Genomic DNA, 20,051 nt, shown 5'->3' with positions numbered 1-20,051 from the left:
AACCAATTCTGATTTCGCCCTGGGCTCTAAAAGCAGAGGCCCATCCATTGTTGCACAGCATCAGTGGATCTTAGCAGGTTCTGAAGACCAGAGATGGAAGCAGCACCCTTGGCACAGCATTTATGTCTCATTGCATTAGCTTATCACTCTGAAGGCATTTTCCATTTGAATTCAAAGGCTATTTATAAACTCCTTTGGATCAAGTTGCATTAGTCTTCAGGGGAAATTTCAGCGTTTTTCTACTTTTGCATTATGCAATTCTACCATCTCCCTTCTTCAGCTCTAACTTTACTTCCTTTTGTATACGTTTATAAAGCAGGCAGCACGATATGGGAGCATGCCCAGGCAGCTCAGAGGAACATTGTTTCTGCTGAGTCTGACTTCATCCAGGAACAGAAGGGAAAGGGGTCACTCTAGCACTCAAATACTATTGTGCTGTAACCAGTGGTGAGCTGGAGCCGGTTCGCACCGGTTCGCGGGAACCGGTTGTTAAATTTTAGAACCGTTTTCCTGTGTGGGACAACCAGTTCTAAAAGGGCATTTAAATTTAACAAGCGCTCCCCGCCGCGGCCCCAGCTCACCTCAGCTCTGCCTCCTCCCATGAATACTCCGCCCTGCTTCTCCTCCCCCCTGCTTCCCGCGAATCAGCTGCTCGCGCGGGAAGTCTGGGAGGGCTCAGAGCAGGCTTCCTGCTCAGGCCAAGGAAGACGGAGCTAAGGTAGGGGAAGTGGGGGAGCGAGGAGGGCCACGCGCCCTGGCCGGTCTCTGGCCATGGTCCTGCCCGGCCCCGCGTCCCCGCCTGCCCGGCTCTGGCCGCAGCCCTGCCCGGCCCCGCATCCCTGGCCGCCTGGCTCCGGCTGCGTCCCCGCGTCCCCAGCCGCCCGGATCCTGCTGTGGCGCGACATGGCCCGGCTCCGGCAGCGCGGGTCCGGGCGCGGCCCCGCATCCCCAGCTGCCCGGCTCCGGCTGCGGCTCTCCCCAGCCTCCTGGCTCCTGTCGCGGCCCTCCCTGGCTCTGGCCAGCTGCCCAGCTCCCGCCACGTCTCCGGCCCCGACCCCGCGACTCTGGTCCCGGCCCCATGTCTCCGAGCTCCTGCCGCCTGGCTCCTGCCCTGGCCCCGCGTCCCTGGGCTCCGGCCGCCCAGCTCTTGCCCTGGGCCTGCGTCCCCGGGGCGGGGCAGGGAACAGGAAGGGGGTATTGGAGAGAGGGCAGGGGAGTTCGGGGGTGATGGGGAGGTGGATAGGGGTTGGGGCGGTCAGAGGGCAGGGAAGGGAGGGATTGAATGGGGTCAAGGGTCCCGGGGGGAGCAGTCAGGAAGGAGCAGGGGTTGGATGAGGCGGTGGGAGGCAGTCAGGGGCAGGGGTTCCAGGGGCAGTCAGAGGACAGAGAGAAGGGGTGGTTGGATGGGGCAGGGGTCCTGGGGGGCCATCAGGAATGAGAGGAGGGGTTGGATGGAGCGGTGGGGGGCACTCAGGGGACAGGGAAGGGGGGTGGATGGGGCAGGGGTCCCTGGGGTGGGGGGGGCATCAAGGAACACGGGGGGTTGGATGGGGCAGGAGTCCCGGGGGGTGGGCCATGACCCCCTCGTGGGGTGAGGAGGGAACCGGTTGTTACGATTTTGGCAGCTCATCACTGGCTGTAACTCAAATAAAATTCAAAAATCCAACTTGCCTGTCAATAGCATGGCTGCTATCTGCAGAGCCAACATTTGAAGAGAAAGAGTGGAGATGGGAATAGAGCTAGAAGAATAAGGTGGAAAGAGGGGCTTGTGAGAGAAACTTCAGCATCAAGGAGTGAAAGGGGGAAAACCTTCAGGACAGCAGAAAAAAAGATCTGCAAGGAATGAAATTTGTTACAGAAAGTGAGGCTCCAAACAAACCTCACTGCGAGGTGGTGCTTAAAGTGGGCTGAGAAAAGTGGGTGGGGTTTATCATAATTTGGGAGCAATAGCTTTGGTAAGACAGTCAAGTCTGGCCTTAGGGAAAATGGCACCCTGGGTGAACTTGCATTTTGGTGCCCTGGCCCCCATGGGCATGGTGCCCCCCATTGCCCCTGGTCACCACCCTCCCTTCCCCCCCAACCCCTGCACCACCCTCCCTTCCCCCCCAACCCCTGCACCTTCCTCCTGCCCCTGCACTGTGCCCCCTTCACCCCAACCCCTGCACTGTGCCCTCTCACCCCAACCCCTGCACTCCCCCCTGCCCCCCTAACCCGTGCACTGTGCCCCCTTCACCCCAACCACTGCATTCCCCTCCTGCCCCCTAACCCCTGCACTCTGCCTCCTTCACCCCAACCCCTTCACCCCGCTCCTCTGCCCAGAACCCCTGCACTTTGCATGCCCCCTCCTCTGCCCCTAACCCCTGCACTGTGCCCCTGACCCCTTCACCCTCCTCCTATGCCCCAATACCTTCACTGTGCCCCGTTCACCCTGAGCCCTGCATTCCCCTCCTGTGCCCCCTTCACCCCAACTCCTGCACCCCCCTCCTGTGCCCCAATACCGGCCCCTCCTGTGCCCCAGCCCCTGCACTGTGCCCCCTTCACACCAACCCCTGCACCTCCCTCCTGTGCCCCAATACCTGCACGGTGCCCCCTCACCCTGACCCCTTCACCCTCCTCCTGTGCCCCAACCCCTGCACGGTGCCCCCTCACCCTGACCCCTTCACCCCCCTCCTGTGCCCCAACCCCTGCACTGTGCCCCCTTCACCCTGACCCCTGCACCTCCCTCCTGCCTCCTTCACCCCGACCCCTGGACCTCCCTCCTGCCCCCTTCACCCCGACCCCTGCACTGTGCCCCCTTCACCCCGACCCCTGCATTTCCCTCCTGTGCCCCAATACCGGCCCCTCCTGTGCCCCAACCCCTGCATTGTGCCCCCTTCACACCGACCCCTGCACCTCCCTCCTGTGCCCCAACTCCTGCACTGTGCCCCCGACCCCTTCACCCCCTCCTGTGCCCCAATACCTGCACGGTGCCCCCTCACCCTGACCCCTTCACCCTCCTCCTGTGCCCCAACCCCTGCACTGTGCCCCCTTCACACCGACCCCCTGTACCGCTCTCCGGCCCCCTAATCCCCTTCCTGTACCCGCGTGGGGAAAGTACTGACCCACCTGGATGCACAAAGCAGCTGGTACTGCTTCCGGCTCCCACACTGGACTGCTGCTCCTCTGCCCCGTGAACCCCCTGAGCTGCATAAGGGGAGGGCAGGAGAACAGCAGCTGCTGATGCCTCAGCACAGCCCAGGTTGGGAAGTGACCTGAATGCAGGGAGCCCTGGTGTTGTGTGTGTTGGAGGGAGAGAGAGAGAGTGTGTGTGTGTGTGTGTGTGAGCGAGAGAGAGAGACAGTGGGTGTTATGTTGATGGTAGGGTGACCAGATGTCCCAATTTTATAGGGACAGTCCCGATATTTGGGTCTTTTTCTTGTATAGGCTCCTATTACCCCCCACCCCGTCCCGATTTTTCACACTTGCTGTGTGGTCACCCTAGTTGAGGGGAATGTGTATGTGCCTGAGTGTAGGAGTGCCCTGTCTCTTTAAGAAAGCACTCAGGCCAGGAGCTGAAGGCTTGTGTTCAGACACAAGCAGCCACCAGGAGCTCCAGACCCAGAGAGGCAGCAGCACACACAGATTCCCCCTGTCCCCTCACCCCAGTTCAGTGGAAATCAGGTGCATGGGTGAGGGGGACACCTGGACACCAGCAGACAGGAGGATGCTCCCAGTCCAGAGTGGCTCTGGGGAGGAAGTGTATGAGGGGGGGACAGAAACAGCACATGCGAGGAGGGGAACCCCTGCTCCAGAGGAGTCACCTGGCTCGGACAGCTGGTCATCCAACTGCCCCCGAGCCCCCTCTCCAGCGCTGCTGCTCGCCTGCCTGCCTGCCGCCTCCATTAGCCCAGTTGGCCCTCAGCAGGTCAGGTGGGAATCCAAACCCTGCACATGGCGCCCTCTTTGGTGGGGGCCTGGATGGCCCACCCCGGTCTTGATCCAGGAACGTAAAGGAAAGGGGTCACTCTAGTACTCAAATACTATTGTGCTGTTGTAGCGCTGAGAGACCCTGGTCTGTCTGTGGCCAGGATCAAACCGGGGCCACCCCCCCAACTCTCCCTACCGCCTGACTCAGTCCTGCCTGCACTGGGGCCAGGTCCGACTCTCACTCACCCCGGCCCCGCGCTTCCCCTGCGTCTCCGGGGCCTCTCTCCAGCTCTTGTGGAGGGAGGAGGAATGGCGAGCTTGGGGAAGAGGCGGGGATTTGGGGAGGGAGCCAATGGGGGAAGTAGGGGGCGGAGTCGGGGCGGCGGGGGCGCAAGCCCTTCCGGGCTCCGGAGCCTTTGCTTATTTGTCTAGTGTCCCAACCTAAGATTGGTCGGGACGCGGGACAAACAAGCAAATATCGTGACAGTCCCGATAAAATTGGGACGTCTGGTCACCCTACTCTAAGGCCTGGTCTACACTGTGGGGGGGAGATGGACCTAAGATACGCAACTTCAGCTATGAGAATAGCGTAGCTGAAGTTGACGTATCTTAGGTCGACTTACCTCGCGTCCTCATGGCGCGCGGTTGACTGCCGCCACTCCCCCGTCGACTCCACTTCCGCCTCTCGCCGCGGTGGAGTACAGGAGTCGACGGCAGAGCGATCAGGGATCAATTGATCGTGTCTACACTAGACACGATAAATCGATCCCCGCTAGATTGATCACTACCCGCCAATTCGGCGGGTCGTGTAGACGTACCCTAAGTAATCTCGGCGCCACTAGATGGGACAGAACACCACACCCAGGAGGTGTGTGAGTTACAGTAACTCAAATGAAATTCTAAAATCAAACTTGCCTGCGAATCGCATGGCTGCTATTTGCAGATCCAACATCTGAAGAGAAAGAGTGGAGATGGGAAGAGAGCTAAAAGAATAAGGTGGAAAGAGGGGCTTGTGCAGTGATGAGCTGCCAAAATCTTAGGAACTGGTTCCCTACCGGTTCTTCGGCGGCACTTCGGCAGTGAGTCCTTCACTCGCTCCGGGTCTTCGGCGACACGTCGGCGGCGGGTCCTTCAGTGCCGCCGAAGACCCAGAGTGAGTGAAAGACCTGCTGCTGAAGTGCCGCCGAAGAACCGGTAGGGAACCGCTCGGTGAGTACAAGCACCACGTGCCTCCCAAAACAACCTATTTCCCCCCCTCATCCGATTCCCACCCACGTCCTGCCCCCGACTGCCCCCCTCAGAATCCACAACCCATCAACCCCCCCACCCCCGCTCCTTGTCTCCTGACCACCCCCTCCCGAGACCCTCCACTCTAACTGCCCCCCAGGACTCCACCCTCTACCCAACTCGCCCTGCTCCCTGTCCCCTGACTGCCCCAACCCCATCCACCACCACCCCGAGAGACTCCCGGAACTCCCACGCCTACCCAACCCCCTCCCCTGTTCCCCGTCCCCTGATCGCTCCCCCCAGAACCTCCGCCCCCTCCAACCGCTCCCTGCCCTTTATCCAACCCCTCCTCCCAGCCCTGGCCCAGCCCCCTTACCATGCTGCTCAGGGCAGCGTGTATGGATGCCGCACGGCCCGCTGGAGCTCGCAGCCCCACCCCCTTACCATGCCGCTCAAAGCGGCAGGAGGTGCAGAGCTGCCCAGGAACAGTGCAGAGCGCTGGCGGCGTGGCACACTGAGGCTTTGCAAGACAGGGGAAGGCGGGAGAGGGGCCGGGGGAGCCTCCCCAGCCGGGAGCTCAGGCGGGCTGGATGTGCCCAGGGGCCGGTGTAACGACAGAAAAACCTCCCTCTCCCAATTGCCCACCCCTTTAACAACCGGTTCTAAACCAGCTTCTAAATTTAACAACCGGTTTGCGCAAAACGGTGTGAACCAGCTCCAGCTCACCACTGGGCTTGTGAGAGAAACTTCAGCATCAAGGAGTGAAGGGGAAAAACCTTCAGGTAGGGTGACCAGATGTCCCGATTTTATAGGGACAGTCCCGATTTTGGGGTCTTTTTTCCTATATAGGCTCCTATTACCCACCCCCATCCCGACTTTTCACAGTTGCTGTCTGGTCACCCTACCTTCAGGACAGCAGAAAAAAAGATCAGAGGAATGAAATTTGTTACAGAAAGTGAGGCTCCAAACAAACCTCACTGTGAGGTGGTGCTTAAAGTGGTCTGAGAAAAGTGGGTGGGGTTTATCATAATTTGGAAGCAATAGCTTTGGTAAGACAGTACTTAAAGTGTACCCCTCAGCCACTCAACCTAATTACATTTTATTTGCCAGGTTTGCAATCTCTCCAATCTCTAGAGAACTGTTGCAAGGGTGTTGGCAGTTAACTTTCAAGGGGAACTAAAAGTAGATAGATAGATAAACATTAGGAAAGGACAAGCTTGTTTGTATCATTAATGCTATTTATTTTACTTCTTAGGCACAATGACCTTCCATTACGACTGAGGATATTGTACCAAAACAGACTAAGTAAAATCAACTTAAAAATTCTCAACACCACACGCACAAACATTCAGAAACTTCAGTCTGGCCATGTCGGAGCTCAGGTATGTACTGTTGGTGCTATGACATGGATCTCTTAGAATATTTATACTGCTTGTTCTACAGGTGGATCTGAGCAAAATCCAGACACACATCCAGATTTTGGATATGCCATAGTCTAGGAGAGGTGTTTCAGATCTGGGATTTTGATTCAGCCCATGATAGAAAAAAGGGAAAACTGCATGGCTACAGAAGCTTTTCTATATTTACATTTGCCAGACTTTAAAATACCTTTGCAGAATCCAGCTCCACTTATCCAAAGTTTTATGTATTTTTTTTTTTACAGCAACTGAATTAAAAAGTTGTTTTATCCTCCTGTCCTTGGAAGACTGTGTGAGTGATTGGGGTTGCCAAGAGCCTATTATCAGCGAGTGTGCCCCTAGTCAGATTATGTGTTCCTTTGGGATTTCCCAGTGATGAAAGCTCCCCAACAAATTGCCAAGGAGGAAGTGGTTTTATTTATGATTCTGCTGATAATGAAGTCCATGAACTTGTTGTTTGGCCTATCAATGTCTCTTTTTCAGTTTTGGTCGGTGTATGTTATATGCAGCGCTCAGAACAAGGATGCTGTGCGTCTGACCCTAGAGCAGATTGATGTTGTCAAGAGGATGTGTCAAAGCTATCCAGAACTTGAACTTGTTAATACTTCTCAAGGTGATACTTTTTTATAATGAAAATGTTTCTTTAATGAGATTGCAGGAGGGAATATATGTGAGATGAAGTACTTGGCATATCACACATTGCATATTAAGAATGCTAGTTCTGACATTTATGGTTGTGAAATGATTGTCTGCTGCTCAATGCAGATAGCTCTAAGTCTTTGTCTTCAATTTACTGTGGCGTTTATCTTCCCTTTAAACTCCAGGTATTGCTGATAGTAAAAATATAGCATGCTTGATTGGAATAGAAGGTGGCCATTCCATTGACAGCAGTCTCGCAACGCTAAGGATGTATTATGACCTGGGTGTTCGGTACATGACTTTAACGCACACCTGCAATACTCCATGGTAACTGATGTGCCCTTGTTTCTGTAACGCTTACTTTTCCAGTGCAAATGGATGGCAGTTTTAAGAGGGGCCAAAATTGGTTTGAAAAATGTGGGAAACTGCTATCTGTGACTAATGGTGGAGGAGTTGAAGGGTGACTGGTGTCCTTTGGATAGGTCCGCTTGTTACGTGGTGGGTTGAAGAAGAATCTGTTTGCCACTTGATATCTCAGTGACATCATGGGATCTATTTTAGTTTGTTGGCAAAATAAATACAGGGAAGTCATCATCTCCATTGCTTTGTGAGAAAACTAGAATAGGATGTAACTGACACGTTTCTCTTCTGGAAGGAATGTTACTGAGACTGGTAAAAAGTTCGTTACAGGCAGGAAAGGCAGTAAGAAAGGGTTTTCTGTGCGATCCAGCTAACTTCATACATTCCTTATTGGTGTGGTGAGTGCTGTGTGTGAATTCAGCTCTTGATGGCACTGGAGACTCTCCTCTTTGGCCAGCCCCAAGCACATACCACATGTATAGCTGTAAAGGCTTGTGTACTGCAGGTGGGTGGGCTGGCGCTCGGTTCACACACCTCCATATCACACACCTATTGCCTCTCCCAACTGCTGGCCAAGCACACCCCTCTTGTACATACCCAGTGAAGGAAGGATTTGGATCCCAAACTCTCCCTGTAAGAAGCAGATTGATCCATCTCCTAGAAGACTTTGCTGTTATGCCTCCCTCCGCCACACTAGTGGTGATGAGCAATGCTTTTTTAACCCACAGTTATACATCAGCTCTTAAGTCTGCTTAGAGCCCCCTCATCCTGCAGCTTCTTCTAGGGTCAGCCTTAAGTCCTCTGTCCACAAATTGACCAGCAAGGAAAATGTCATTGCCACACTCCTGTCATGGTGTGAAAGGCGTCCACACACTTTCAGTCTTAGGATTCTTTACTGAGGGAATTAATTGTGATGTAGACATCTGGCACTGGGAACTGCACTATGCCAGTTCTTTCCACAAACACCTTCTGAACAGTAACGTTCTCTGCTGGGTTCAAACCGGTGACCTAAATATCAAAGCCTGCAAATCATATTTCTAATTCCTGAGTCACACAGACCCATATGGGGCGAAGAACAGCTAACAGTAGAAAATGGCCCTGCATAACGCTGTTCCTTCCTGCTGATCTAGTTTTGACAAATTGCCCTCCAGTATCCTCTGTTTGGCTATTGATGCCAGCCTGAACATCCTGTATCCACTTCTTACAAAGCCATTGTCATATCTTTCTACACTGTCTCCATGGACATAGATTGTCCTTTTGGAATTGCTCTTGAAGACCACCACTCTCTGATTAGTCCTAAAGACCCACCTCTGCTGTAACACCCACAAGAAATAAGTCAACAAAAGCATTCTTTATTATATCATTTAAAAAGTAACCTGTGCCCATGCTGCACTCAGGCCTAAGAATCACCACGTTATTGCCCTGTTGTAATTCCTTTTTTTCCTCGCCCAAACTGGCCCTGGTCAGATGGCGTGGGTGCAATTTTAAAAGTGAACTTAGTTTTGGTGAAAGATACCAGATTGATAGCCCTGAAGTCTGCTAGTGACCCCTAGAAGTGTTGCAGCATTAGACAGCATGCACTTCCTCAAAGTGCCGCACCCATGTGAACTAGTTCTGACCTGGAGGACTAATGTCTAGGAGTGAGATACAAGCATGACATTGCATGAATGAGAGCTATGCTTATCTGTAAACTCAGCTATATGGCTTCGGGGTGAGGGTTTTTTACTGTGTTCGTGTGAAATTTGATTGTTTGGATCTAACCCACTAGAATAATGCAATGGTTTCTTACATGTTTTCTTTTTGAAGGGCAGAATCTTCATCAAAGCAAGTACATAACTTTTATCCTCATCTGAATGGTCTGAGTTCATTTGGCAAAGTAAGAATCTCTCCTCAATGGCAACCTAAGCAAACTTTTCTCTCATTAACACCTTCAAAGATTCTGGTCCTTTTTTTTTTTTTTTTTTTTAAAGCAGTGTGTCTGAAGAGATTTAATTACTATAAATTGTAGATGGCCTTGGGATGGGGGATTCAGAACTTATGTAAAGAGACTGACTATATAGTTCTATAAAAACAACGAGGAGTCTGGTGGCACCTTAAAGACTAACAGATTTATTTGGGCATAAGCTTTTGTGGGTAAAACCCCACTTCTTCAGATACATGGAGTGAAAATTACAGATATGGCATTTATGCCCATATCTGTAATTTTCACTCCATGCATCTGAAGAAGTGGGTTTTGTTACCCATGAAGCTTATGCCCAAATAAATCTGTTAGTCTTTCAGGTGCCACCGGACTCCTCGTTGTTTTTGTGGATACGGACTAACACGGCTTTCCCTCTGATACATAGTCCTATAGTATGTAATAAAAATTGTATTCTTACTCTATAATTCTATAGACTTTTCCCCATCCTACAGAAAGGATTTCCCTCTATTAAACTGTTTATGTTCCATCATTCCTCAGCCTTCTCTGTTTGTAGCAATTCAGTAAATGTCTACACAACCTTGTGGGTTTTGTCTCTATCAAATTCTGTACAACTTTCCCAGAATGGGATATTTTGAGGGGCAGAAGGTGGGAGTATTCAGGACTTGAGGTACAGTAATAGGTTGCAGGAATTGATAAATCAAGATTAAGGCTAAGATTGTGTCACCGATATTTTTAGTAAAAGTCTCAGACAGATCACGGGGAAAAAGGAAAAATTCAAGGAAGCCGTGATCTGTCCGTGACTTTTACTAAAAATATCCGGGACAAAATGGGGATCTGCGGGTCCCCCCACTGCCTGAAGCTGACAGCTGCACAGGGGCTAGGAGCTGCCGGCAGCAGCGGGGGGCTGTGGGGTACCCTGGCTGCCTGCAGCTCTGGGTGTCCCCCTGCTGCCCGTGGGGGCCAGGAGCTGGGGGTGTCCCTGCCTACTGTGTCAGCTGGGAGCTGCAGTGTACCCCTGCTGTCCGCAGCTCCAGGGGCCCGCAGTGGCCGGGAACTCAGGGATTCCCTTGCTGCCGCTGGGAGCTGTGGAGTGCCACCACTGCCTGTGGTGGCCAGGAGCTGTGGCGCTCTGGCATCTGGCACTGGGAACTGCACTGTGCCAGTTCTTTCCACAAACACCTTCTGAGCAGTAACGTTCTCTGCTGGGTTCAAACTGGTGACCTAAATACCAAAGCCTGCAAATCATATTTCTAATTCCTGAGTCACACAGACTGCAGCTCCCGACCACTGCAGGCTGAAGTCACGGAGGTCGCTGGAAGTCACGGACTCTTGACAATTTTAATATAAACTATCCCAAATCCTGTGGTTCTTTAACTCAGTTTTTACTCCAACTTCAAATGAAGCTGTGGAAGTTTGCCTGAATAAGAACCTCAGGATTTGACATAATCCATTAAATAGCAGCTATAACATGTTCTTGACATTCCTGTTTCAAAATACTTTATAGCAGTTGTTCCATAGACTCAAGTACTGTTTCTTTAAAGAGTGCCCAGGACAAATGGGCTTCTAGAGCCTGATTGCGTTGCCATTAGAGATGGGCCAGAGAAATTCTAATGTGGATTTTGAACTCCTTTTCCTCCCGCAAAAGAACTTCTGTGGTGGTTGGGTCCATGACTTAATCCAGGCCACCTCTATTCAAAAATATATTTTTAGACCTGAAACTAGAAGAATGTTGTCAGTGCTGGCTCAGTGCTCACAAAACATAGCACCTAACACAGAAATTGGCAAAACTTGAGAAGCACAAATTTGGTCTGAAAATAGATTTCAGTCTTATTTCCAAGGTATTAACTTCAAAAGTAAATTAAATAAGTTTAAACTCATGACTTTGAGGTTCCCATGCTCCTTTATTTTCAGTTATGTTTAGAAGTTTATCCTGGGAAGCCCTCCTGTCCTTTCAAGTGTTCAGATGGCGGGGATGAGCAAACTGGGTTAAATTTTCCTGTCAGAAGTGCATGCAAGTCTGTTGGTTTCCATGAGTGTTGCAAGTGCTTATTTAAGGCACGAGAGACTTAGAATCTGGCAAAATGCAACAAATAATTTGGTAAATTAGTACAATTTTCCCACAGCTGTTTCAGAACACTGAAAACTCAAGGAATAAGAAATTGCAACATTTCGTATTAGCAGCAGTACTTATTAGTGAAGTATACAGTATACAGTGAAGTATCAAGACCTGTATATTTTATATACAAGGCTGAGCTTTTAAAAATGTGATAGCTGCAGTTAGCATTGAGAAAGAGACCCGGTGATGTGCTAGTGTGTCCCCATTAGAGAAACGATTAGGAAGCCTGTGCTAGCCACAAAAAAACCCACTAGTAGAGAGACCTATACCCACTTCTATGACAGCTGCAGACTGTAAGTATTTAGTCACATACATCTGCTAACCGATCTCCTTTAACAGAACGCAATATACTAATACTGCTGTCTGTAAATCTGTATTAGGAAGTGGTGATGGAGATGAATCGCTTGGGGATGATGATAGATTTATCCCATACATCAGACTCCACAGCAAGAATGGCTCTCCACATCTCCAGAGCACCAGTCATTTTCAGTCATTCTTCAGCCTTCTTTGTCTGTAACCACGCAAGAAATGTTCCTGATGATATTCTTCAGAGTTTGGTGAGTGACTTGAAAAGATTTCACTCCTCTGGCCGGCCCAAACCAATCCTGCACATACAGGATTCAAAGTGTACTTCTCTTCCTGTCATCTCGGAAGTCAGTTCGCTCTTAGTCATAAGCAGATTCTAAGCAATAAGTTAAGCATTTGCTCCTCAGGCTATGGCTTTGGGTTATATTCGGTATGTGACTGCAAAGGTGGAACAATTGCTGGCAGGTTGAAAAGAAATGCTTGCAATGAGAGGAGGTTGAATTGGTTTGACATGGTCACTGAAGTAAATGTAGTTACGCTGATTTACCCCAGATGAGGATTGCATAAGGGATAGGGAGGCAGCAAATTGTGTTCTCAACTGACCTTCACATGTAGAATGGCATTGATGGGCTGTAGATGGAGCTGCGTTCACATCCCTTGAGGGTGACCATGACACAGGGCCCGTGAATAGCTGCTCACAATACGTCCCTCTATCTTTCAGGAAAGGAACAATGGAATTGTGATGGTGACTTTCTATACAAAGGTGCTGGCCTGTGGAAGAAAGGTGGTGAATGTTACAACTGTGGCAGGTTTGCATCTAATACACTGCAGTTCTGAATAATGATTCCTTCTATAAATTTCTCTCGAGTCTGAGCCACATTTCAAGTGCAAATCTTTGTTGCTGGAACGCACACATTCGCCCAGCCCCACACTGTGTAAATCACAGCCACTCAGTGACTTGTAACATACATCCCTTTAGAGTGCACATCTAAATCTGGTTGGTTTTAGAGTTTATGCTTATTGAGCAACTAAAGGCACAGGCCATTAATAAGTAGCTAGAGGAACTGATGGCCCAAAGTGGACCATTAACTAAATCCTAACTGGGTGTTAATCCCCAGGAAAAGCTCTGACCGTAAATAGTTAGTCTGAGAGTAGAAAACCCCCCAGGGGTGTTGGGATATAGGGGTAATGCAATTTCCATTGCTATATACATGGTATTTCTAGAGAATTAAGGTCCTGCATGTGAGCCAATCATAAATCTCAAATCACTTTTAATCTGTCTAGTTATTTTATTCTCCAAATGACTAGTACTGCACTGAATACAAATGTCAAACTAAGCACCAGTAGGTATCAAGGGCCTGTCAGATATAGCACTGAATTTTATCCCATGTTCTACACGTATCTTTTGACGTCACATATTTAAAGTGAACTTAGTGCTTTGTCTAAACATTGTGAGACATGTTAACCAAACACCAATATGTCTGAAATAGATTTTCTTCTTGCCCTGTGCTTTGACATTGTTTTCTTTATTATTTTCTTCTAGATCATTTTGACCACATAAAGAAAATTGCAGGTTCAAAATCAATAGGAATTGGTGGTGACTACGATGGAGTGGATCAGTGAGTAAAACAATATATAAATTCAGAAATAAAGTGCTCCTCGGATCATGAGGATTTTCTTTCAGTTCTTTTGAAAATGGCAGGCTATGGCTATCGGAGCAGATTGTTGTGCCGTTTCTATTAAAACACATTTTGATAAAGCAAGGGCTTGATTGTTCCCTTCTAGATCAGTGGGAAGATACATTTCATTTGGTGTGGAGTGGAAATGAGCTTGTCAGCACAACAATCCCCCTATTGTCCTCCTCACCTCATAGGTGCCCTCTTTGAGGTCAGGGATTTGCATGTGCCAGCAATGAATGGCCGGCGCCTCAAATGGTTAGCTCTTCTGGGAGGCCATTTGTACTGTATAACTGTTCCCTCCCCCTCCCCTTCTTAGCAACTCGGGAAGGACCACGTGGCCCTGAGGTTAAAGTAGAGGTCTGGCTATGGCTTCCATTGGTTCCAGGGATCTAGGGGCTTGGGGGGCAACATTCTGTTCTGTCAGGGAACCCTCCTCCCTTCAAAACAAGCAGTCTGATCTCTGTACCCTGTCTCCCCTTGCTCATGCCTGGGATTGCTTCTGGGGTAATGTATGGCCCAGCATAACATATGGACTATAGCATAAGACTAGGCTGCTTGGCATTTGCTTGCCTTTAAGCTTTTCTCCTTTCCTTTTCTATTGACTCTTGACCTTGCACATCTTTCTTGCTTGTGTCAGAGACACTTGGGCACAAGTCATATCAAATGGTGTGGATCACAAAAAAAAGTCTGCTCCCACAGGGACTAGCCATTCAGTAATAGGAATCTCCTACATGGCAACAGTTAACAATTGCAGCTTATTGTCTTGTACACATTTTCACTAGGATATTCAATAGAACTGGTGTTGGGGGTTCCTAGAGTGCTGAATGAGCCATGGAGGAAAGGGATGACGCTGCTAGTTTGCTTGACACAGATTTAAAACAATGAGCCCTGCACATAGTCTTTCAAAACAATGCCAAAGGCCCATGAAAGTAAACCCTGGAAGACCAGGTATGCATAGGTTTGGCTGCTTCCTACTTCCAGCTCCCATTGCTGTGACAGGAATTACACAATAGACGTCAAATTGCTTATTGCATTCCCTTCAAATGGAGGGTTTCATGCAGCTTTCTTTGCATGTTCAAAACTCCCAGTGAGCTCAAAACTGGGACTTCTCCCAGGACTTTGTCCCCCTAGCTTCTTCTGATAAATGACTTAACGTGTATAGTAGAGTAGAAAAAATGGTCAGCAATTGTTCAGGGTATCATATGCGTACAGACTCTCTTTTTAATAGTATAGAATTTCATAGGTGAGAGTACACTACAGCCTTCTGTTGCATAGATGTTTTCCTGGCCATCAGAGATGGGGTGTGGGGAATGAGGGGTGTTGTTTTTTTAATACTGCTCATGCTGCTTTAGTGTCTGCACAGAATGTAGCCTTTCTCTAGAATGCACAGTTTAGTCCCACTAAAGGAATGCTTCATGCAGAAAGAACCTTGTTTGGTATGGCTCTGGGGCTCAACTGCTCTCCCAATTAAGTCAGTTGGACTTTTGATTTTGACTAAATTGGGAGAAGGGTTGAGTCCTCTGGTGACCTGTTTGTCAACTGGACCCTTGCCACAATCATTAAAAAAACCCTCTCTACATTATTCATCCAGAAGTATGGGTTATATATATATATAGTATGCCATTCTGTGTTTGTTGTTGTTGTTAACAGATTCCCTGAAGGATTGGAAGATGTTTCGAAATACCCTGCATTGATTGAGGAACTTCTGAGAAGAGGTTGGACTGAAAGTGAACTGACAGGGGTTTTAAGGGAAAACTTCCTCCGTGTTTTCAAGGAGGTGGAAAAAGTAAGATTAAAAGCAGTTGCAAAATTATGTTGACAAACACTGAATTTCCGGTTGCTGCCAAGGGGGAAAAGAGACTGTAGTTCTCAAAGCTTTTTTTGCTGTGCAGGAAGGATGTGAAAAACAAGGGAGGGAGTTAATGCAAAGATTCAAAATGGCTCTTGGGAAGCAAAGATTAGAAAAGAGGCAAGGGGAAGAGTGTGGATGGGACAATACAGAGCCAGTTTCTTTTTAAAGAGGACTCCAGTAACTGCCACTGTTCTTTAATTCTAAATTAAATTACATCTCAGTTTGCTAGCTACAAATATACCAGGATTGGAACTATCACTTGAGTTCTAAAAATGTCAGTGTCTTATGCTGAATTTTACATGTGCAGCCAGATGCCTGACATGTGATGTGACTGAAGTGTTCATGACACCTAATCCATCTTTCACTGACTTAAAATAATTCAAAAAGGTGAAAAATTGTTAGAGACATTTAAGTCTTTGTATTAAGATTGTTAGCTGACTATGGTGGAGATACTAATTAACTCAGTTCAGTTGGAGATTTCCAGTGGAGATATCCACCGCAGGCATGGACCAAAAGATTTACCTGCTGAACAGCTAGATGTGTGACGCTTTGCCAGGATGTGTGCCATAGCAGACTCTGGGAAATCTTTTGTATTGAAGAAACTCATGAGAGCACAAAAGATTAGATTAAGATAACAAAGTTGCTTTTCTCATCCTGAATGTATTTTGCAGTACAGTTTAAGAATGGTTCACTTGAATTAACAAAGTTCTATTATAAGACTCTCAATAAATGTATTACAAATCTCCAGGGCAATACTATTTGAATTCTTCCAGGTGCGGAATGACCTTAGATCAATGAATGAGAATGAGGATGAAATCCCACAAAGAGAGGTGCAAAATTCCTGTCGTCTGGACCTAAGAAATCCTCCTCTTCAGACATCTGATACGCTTCCCATTTCCTTTGGATCTGCTTCTGTGGTACAAACTTTGGGTCTAATGTTCATTAGTGTAGTATATATAATAATGCATTAACAATGCACAGAAACCTGATGGGTCAAAAGGTTTATTGAATACACATACCCAAACAGACATTACATGTAGAGTGAACTGCAATGCAAATGGATAAAATCTTCTGCTTAGCTACAAAGCTGTACCTCCAAGATGTGTAAATAGTATTAAACCTAGAGCATCATTTAAGCGTACCTACATATGGCTTTAGTTTAAGTGTTTAGGTAGCAATGTTTGGAATACTGCTTGGTGCTGAATACTCTTGGATCCACTGATGTCAAAGGAAGCTGGTAATGCCCAGAACCTCTTGTCAGATCCTGTACTACGTACAAGGCCCCTTGTTTTCAGTTTTTATTTTGTTTAACATTTCCTGTGATTTTCAGTGTTTATTACAAAAAAATTAAAAACATGGATGAAAATGAGTGCAGAAAATTAACTTCATGGTTTTCTGGGTTATTAAGAAAAAGCAACAGAGAAAAGTAGGAATATTGAAAAGTAAAAGCAGCTCACGCTGTGATTTATTTCATGAACTGTATGTAAACACTTGCACGTGTATGCGTGTTTATCTTCCACTACATTTGCCTTACATTAACAGACAGCCTTGCCTAAATGTAAATGCAAACTTATTATTAACATAAACACGTCACCTAATGTAATGTATTGGATTTCCTTAACATAATCAGTATTTTTATATACTTGAGTAGTCCAAAATCTTGGTGAAAATCAGTAAAAATTGAACAGTAGCTTTTTGGAAAACTTGGGAATTTTCCAGTAAAAACTGAAAACGAAGGGCCTGAACTATGTGGTTCAAGCTCTTAGCCGGTCACTTGTCTTTGGATGCATGCCTGGTATTAGGATTGGGGACCAGAAGTACTAGTCAGATGGAATTTATTATTATTATTATTATTATTTGCATTTTAAGGGAGAGCTAACTGCCAGCTGGGTTTGTAGGTGACCATTGTGACATCAGTCTGAGAAGGAAAAAATGCCATGGCTCTTTGAAGGAGAATGTGGCCTTTTTTAAATTATGTTTTTGCCAAAAGTTAAAGGATTCTCTCCACCTGGAGGTTATTTGAGAAACTATATTCTGCCCTTTATGTAGTGTCACTGCAGTAACTGCCTTCACTTAAGTCTGTGGGCCAGGTAAAGATTCTAGGCATATGGCACTGTGGATCTGCTACAAGTGTTTGAATGCTGTTCACCATGGACAGAATTAAGCTGTATTTGGTTTGTATATGCCGCAATATCTTGCTTTGAATCCTATCTCCAGTTCGTTGCTTTGAGCCAGGGAACGCTAAATAACTATACAATTTGTTTTGGGTCCCATTCCTTTAGTAGCCCAGGGCAGCATTATTTATGATAATGACATCTGTCGTTGCATGTCTGCACAACATTTAGCATCTGGCATCTTCAGGACAACAAAGGCTGGATATCTCAATTGTTTATAGAAATGTAGGTCTCTTCTAAATATGTAAAAATCAGACGCCTACCCTCCACTCCAAGAACTTCAACAGTCCTGTGCTGACTTTTTCCCTTTGGGAGCACTGTTTATTTGCCCCATTCCTGTTTTTATCTTTTCAAATGTTAGTAACTGAACTTCTCTTGAGTTATTAGTGATAAAGCTGCCTCGTGCCATCTTGAACATCTCCAGGCGGTGACTGTGGAGGACTGCTGGAAAGTAAAGAGCATTCTTGGAGGAGATGATAATTAGGGTTGGGTGAAAAACGTCTTGTGAACTTGCATCTGATATTTTTGCCAGCTAATTTCATGTAGTTTTCAATTTGTCAATGTCATTTTCTGGTGGAATGTCAATGCAGTTCAGTTTTCAAGACCCACTTCTAGCACAGAATTATCACCTTGGCTGCATCATTAGCTGTTTTGGCTTGTGGTTGTGCTAAAGGGTTAAACTTCAGCAGGAAATCTGAAATTGCCCCATCCTGCCAGACACTAGTGTCACACCTCTTGTTGACACTGACAAACAGACAGGAGCCAGGTGTCGAGATTAAGATGAAATACAAGAAGGGTAGATTTTCAGCAGCATCAATACCATGATTACTTTGGAAGTTATTTCTTGTTAAATAAGTAGCCGAAAACATGCTGTAGTCATCATCACGGAATACTGCAGGTCATGAGAGGACCAGGAAGGTTGTGAGACACAGACTGACTGTCCTAGATCAGATGGGCATGGAATGGCCAGGGACATGTCAACTCAGATTCCACTTCTAGCAGTAGCATAGGGATCTGTATTGCATCCTGCAGCTTCAAGCTTCCCAATTCCATAAACTGAGCAGGGCATAGGTCAGCTGAGGCACTGGAGAGTTGCTTGAAGTGAGGCTTTGGGGCTGCTGTCCCTCATCAGGATTGTGTTTTGAGGCAACATGAGAAGGCCATGCTCAATTAAGAACCCTGGCTGTTCAGAGGGGGAAACGGACCATTCTTGCCCCAATATATTTGCTGTTATACTAACAGAAAATAGTGTTTGCATTACATTTTGCTGAAAATTTCCAAAACTTGAAAAAAACGGAGAATTTCCAGTTCAAGAAATGTTCCTAAAATAGGCAAATGAAAAACATTCCCCTACACATATTTCACCTAGCTCTAACTGCAGTATTGCCAACCTCAGCATTACAAATCAAGGGATTGGCTTAAAAATCATGAGATTTTAAAATGTGGGTTCTTTTTATTTGCCTTCTGGTATTTGAGCCTTTAGGTTCAAGGTTTTCTTTTCCACAGTCATGAAGTTGGAAACTTTCTTTTTTTTTAATAGAGAGAGCAGAGATTCTTACATAGTCACATGACTCCAGAAGCTCAGACTTTAATAAACTCCAAATATTGCAAAATACACAATAAAATTAAGTCTGCATCACTAACTTTGTAAGACTGCTTTGATTACCCTGGAAATCCCTTTACTACTTGGTATACCTTCTCTTATTATGGCTTGTTTACGCAGTTGCTATATAATTGTATACTTTCTTGTAGCACCAGACAAAGGCTGTGATCTGGTCACCCTATGCGTGCCGTTTCTTCTTATATGGAGCGGGGAGGGCGCAATTTTATAGTCTTGTCTCGGGTGCAAAAATAGCTAGTTACGGCTCTGAAAGAATTATCTTTGTAAAAACACATCATATCTCCAACAGTAACAAGGAGAATGCTGATAATTTCTGTAATGCAAACAGCAAATCGAATCTTTTCAAAGGGGTCTCAGTCTGAAAGCTGACATCCAGAAATAGGCTGCTGGAGCAAGTCCAAGTTCATTATTGTGGCTCTGAAGGAAACCCCTCTGTAGAACAGATCAACTTTAACATTCCTTCATCTAGATATAGCCCTGCCTGGTCCTGATCCACCTTCTGCCTACCACACCTATTGTTACTGGATAGCCTAGGAGCCCCAGGCATGGACCGGGACCCCTTAGGGTATGTCGCTACTGCATTTAGAAGATAGACTTCCAGCCCCGGTTGACAGACTTGGGCTAGCGGGGCTCATGCTAATGCTCTAAAAACAGCTGTATAGTGAGCACTGTGAAGTTGCCACGTGGGTGGAGCTCGGGCTCTGAAGTCCACCCTGTCCCTCGGCTTCAGAGCTGAAGCGCTGTCGAGCCGGGCTGGGAGGCTCCCTCCAAAATGCTGTGTAGACATGCCCTTGACTTCTACTCAGATTCACTCAGTGGGGCCAACTGGGAT

The 20,051-nt window shown here is 47.3% G+C and overlaps 1 protein-coding gene across 6 annotated transcripts in view; it reads left to right on the top strand.

The window, feature by feature from the left end:
- The window catches only part of LOC117886462 (dipeptidase 2-like), a 43,581-nt gene extending 24,344 nt beyond the window's left edge, over positions 1 to 19,237 (top strand). For all 6 annotated transcript variants that reach the window (XM_034788286.1, XM_034788291.1, XM_034788285.1 and 3 more), the window contains 9 exons: positions 6,389 to 6,515; positions 7,035 to 7,164; positions 7,376 to 7,517; positions 9,357 to 9,426; positions 11,968 to 12,144; positions 12,615 to 12,702; positions 13,437 to 13,512; positions 15,223 to 15,358; positions 16,198 to 19,237. In XM_034788286.1, coding sequence (XP_034644177.1) covers positions 6,389 to 6,515; positions 7,035 to 7,164; positions 7,376 to 7,517; positions 9,357 to 9,426; positions 11,968 to 12,144; positions 12,615 to 12,702; positions 13,437 to 13,512; positions 15,223 to 15,358; positions 16,198 to 16,395 — 1,144 coding nt within the window. In that variant the 3' untranslated portion in view covers positions 16,396 to 19,237. The remainder of the gene's footprint in view (positions 1 to 6,388; positions 6,516 to 7,034; positions 7,165 to 7,375; positions 7,518 to 9,356; positions 9,427 to 11,967; positions 12,145 to 12,614; positions 12,703 to 13,436; positions 13,513 to 15,222; positions 15,359 to 16,197) is intronic.
- Positions 19,238 to 20,051: the final 814 nt, after the last annotated feature.

Source organism: Trachemys scripta, chromosome 13 (genome assembly GCF_013100865.1).
Source record: "Trachemys scripta elegans isolate TJP31775 chromosome 13, CAS_Tse_1.0, whole genome shotgun sequence".
In the NCBI taxonomy this organism is placed as follows: Eukaryota; Metazoa; Chordata; order Testudines; family Emydidae; genus Trachemys; species Trachemys scripta.
The sequence above is the reverse complement of the archived record's forward strand: the minus strand, read 5'-3'. Positions and strand labels throughout refer to the sequence as shown.